Source organism: Haliaeetus leucocephalus, unplaced genomic scaffold (assembly GCF_000737465.1).
Source record: "Haliaeetus leucocephalus isolate CR32 unplaced genomic scaffold, Haliaeetus_leucocephalus-4.0 Scaffold395, whole genome shotgun sequence".
Lineage (NCBI taxonomy): Eukaryota > Metazoa > Chordata > Aves > Accipitriformes > Accipitridae > Haliaeetus > Haliaeetus leucocephalus.
Genome location: NW_010972831.1, coordinates 3,703,449 through 3,703,655, shown reverse-complemented (window position 1 = coordinate 3,703,655; position 207 = coordinate 3,703,449). Strand labels below are relative to the sequence as shown.

General features: G+C 73.4%; 1 protein-coding gene across 1 annotated transcript in view; it reads right to left on the bottom strand.

Annotated features, from left to right (window-relative positions):
• Positions 1–31: 31 nt before the first annotated feature.
• HIC1 (hypermethylated in cancer 1) overlaps positions 32–207 on the bottom strand; it is a gene marked incomplete at its 5' end in the record, with an annotated part of 1,098 nt that continues 922 nt past the window's right edge. The window contains one exon of the mRNA XM_010573918.1: positions 32–207. This exon is cut by the window's right edge and continues 922 nt beyond it. Within this exon, the coding sequence (XP_010572220.1) occupies positions 32–207 (176 nt within the window).

The window sequence follows — 207 nt, the reverse complement described above, 5'->3', positions numbered from 1 at the left end:
CGGCCCCCCCAGCCCCCCGGCCGGGCAGGCGCTAGGGGGGCGAGTATCGCTCTATGGTCCGGGCGGCCTCGGCGTGGAGGTGCGGAGCCTGCGCCAGCACCTCGGCCGCCTTGTCCTGGCTCAGCCCCAGGTGCTCAGCCGTGAACTTGGCCAGCGGGTAGAGGCTCTCCATGGCCTTGGGGTCGCTGAGGAAGTGCGAGGTGGGGG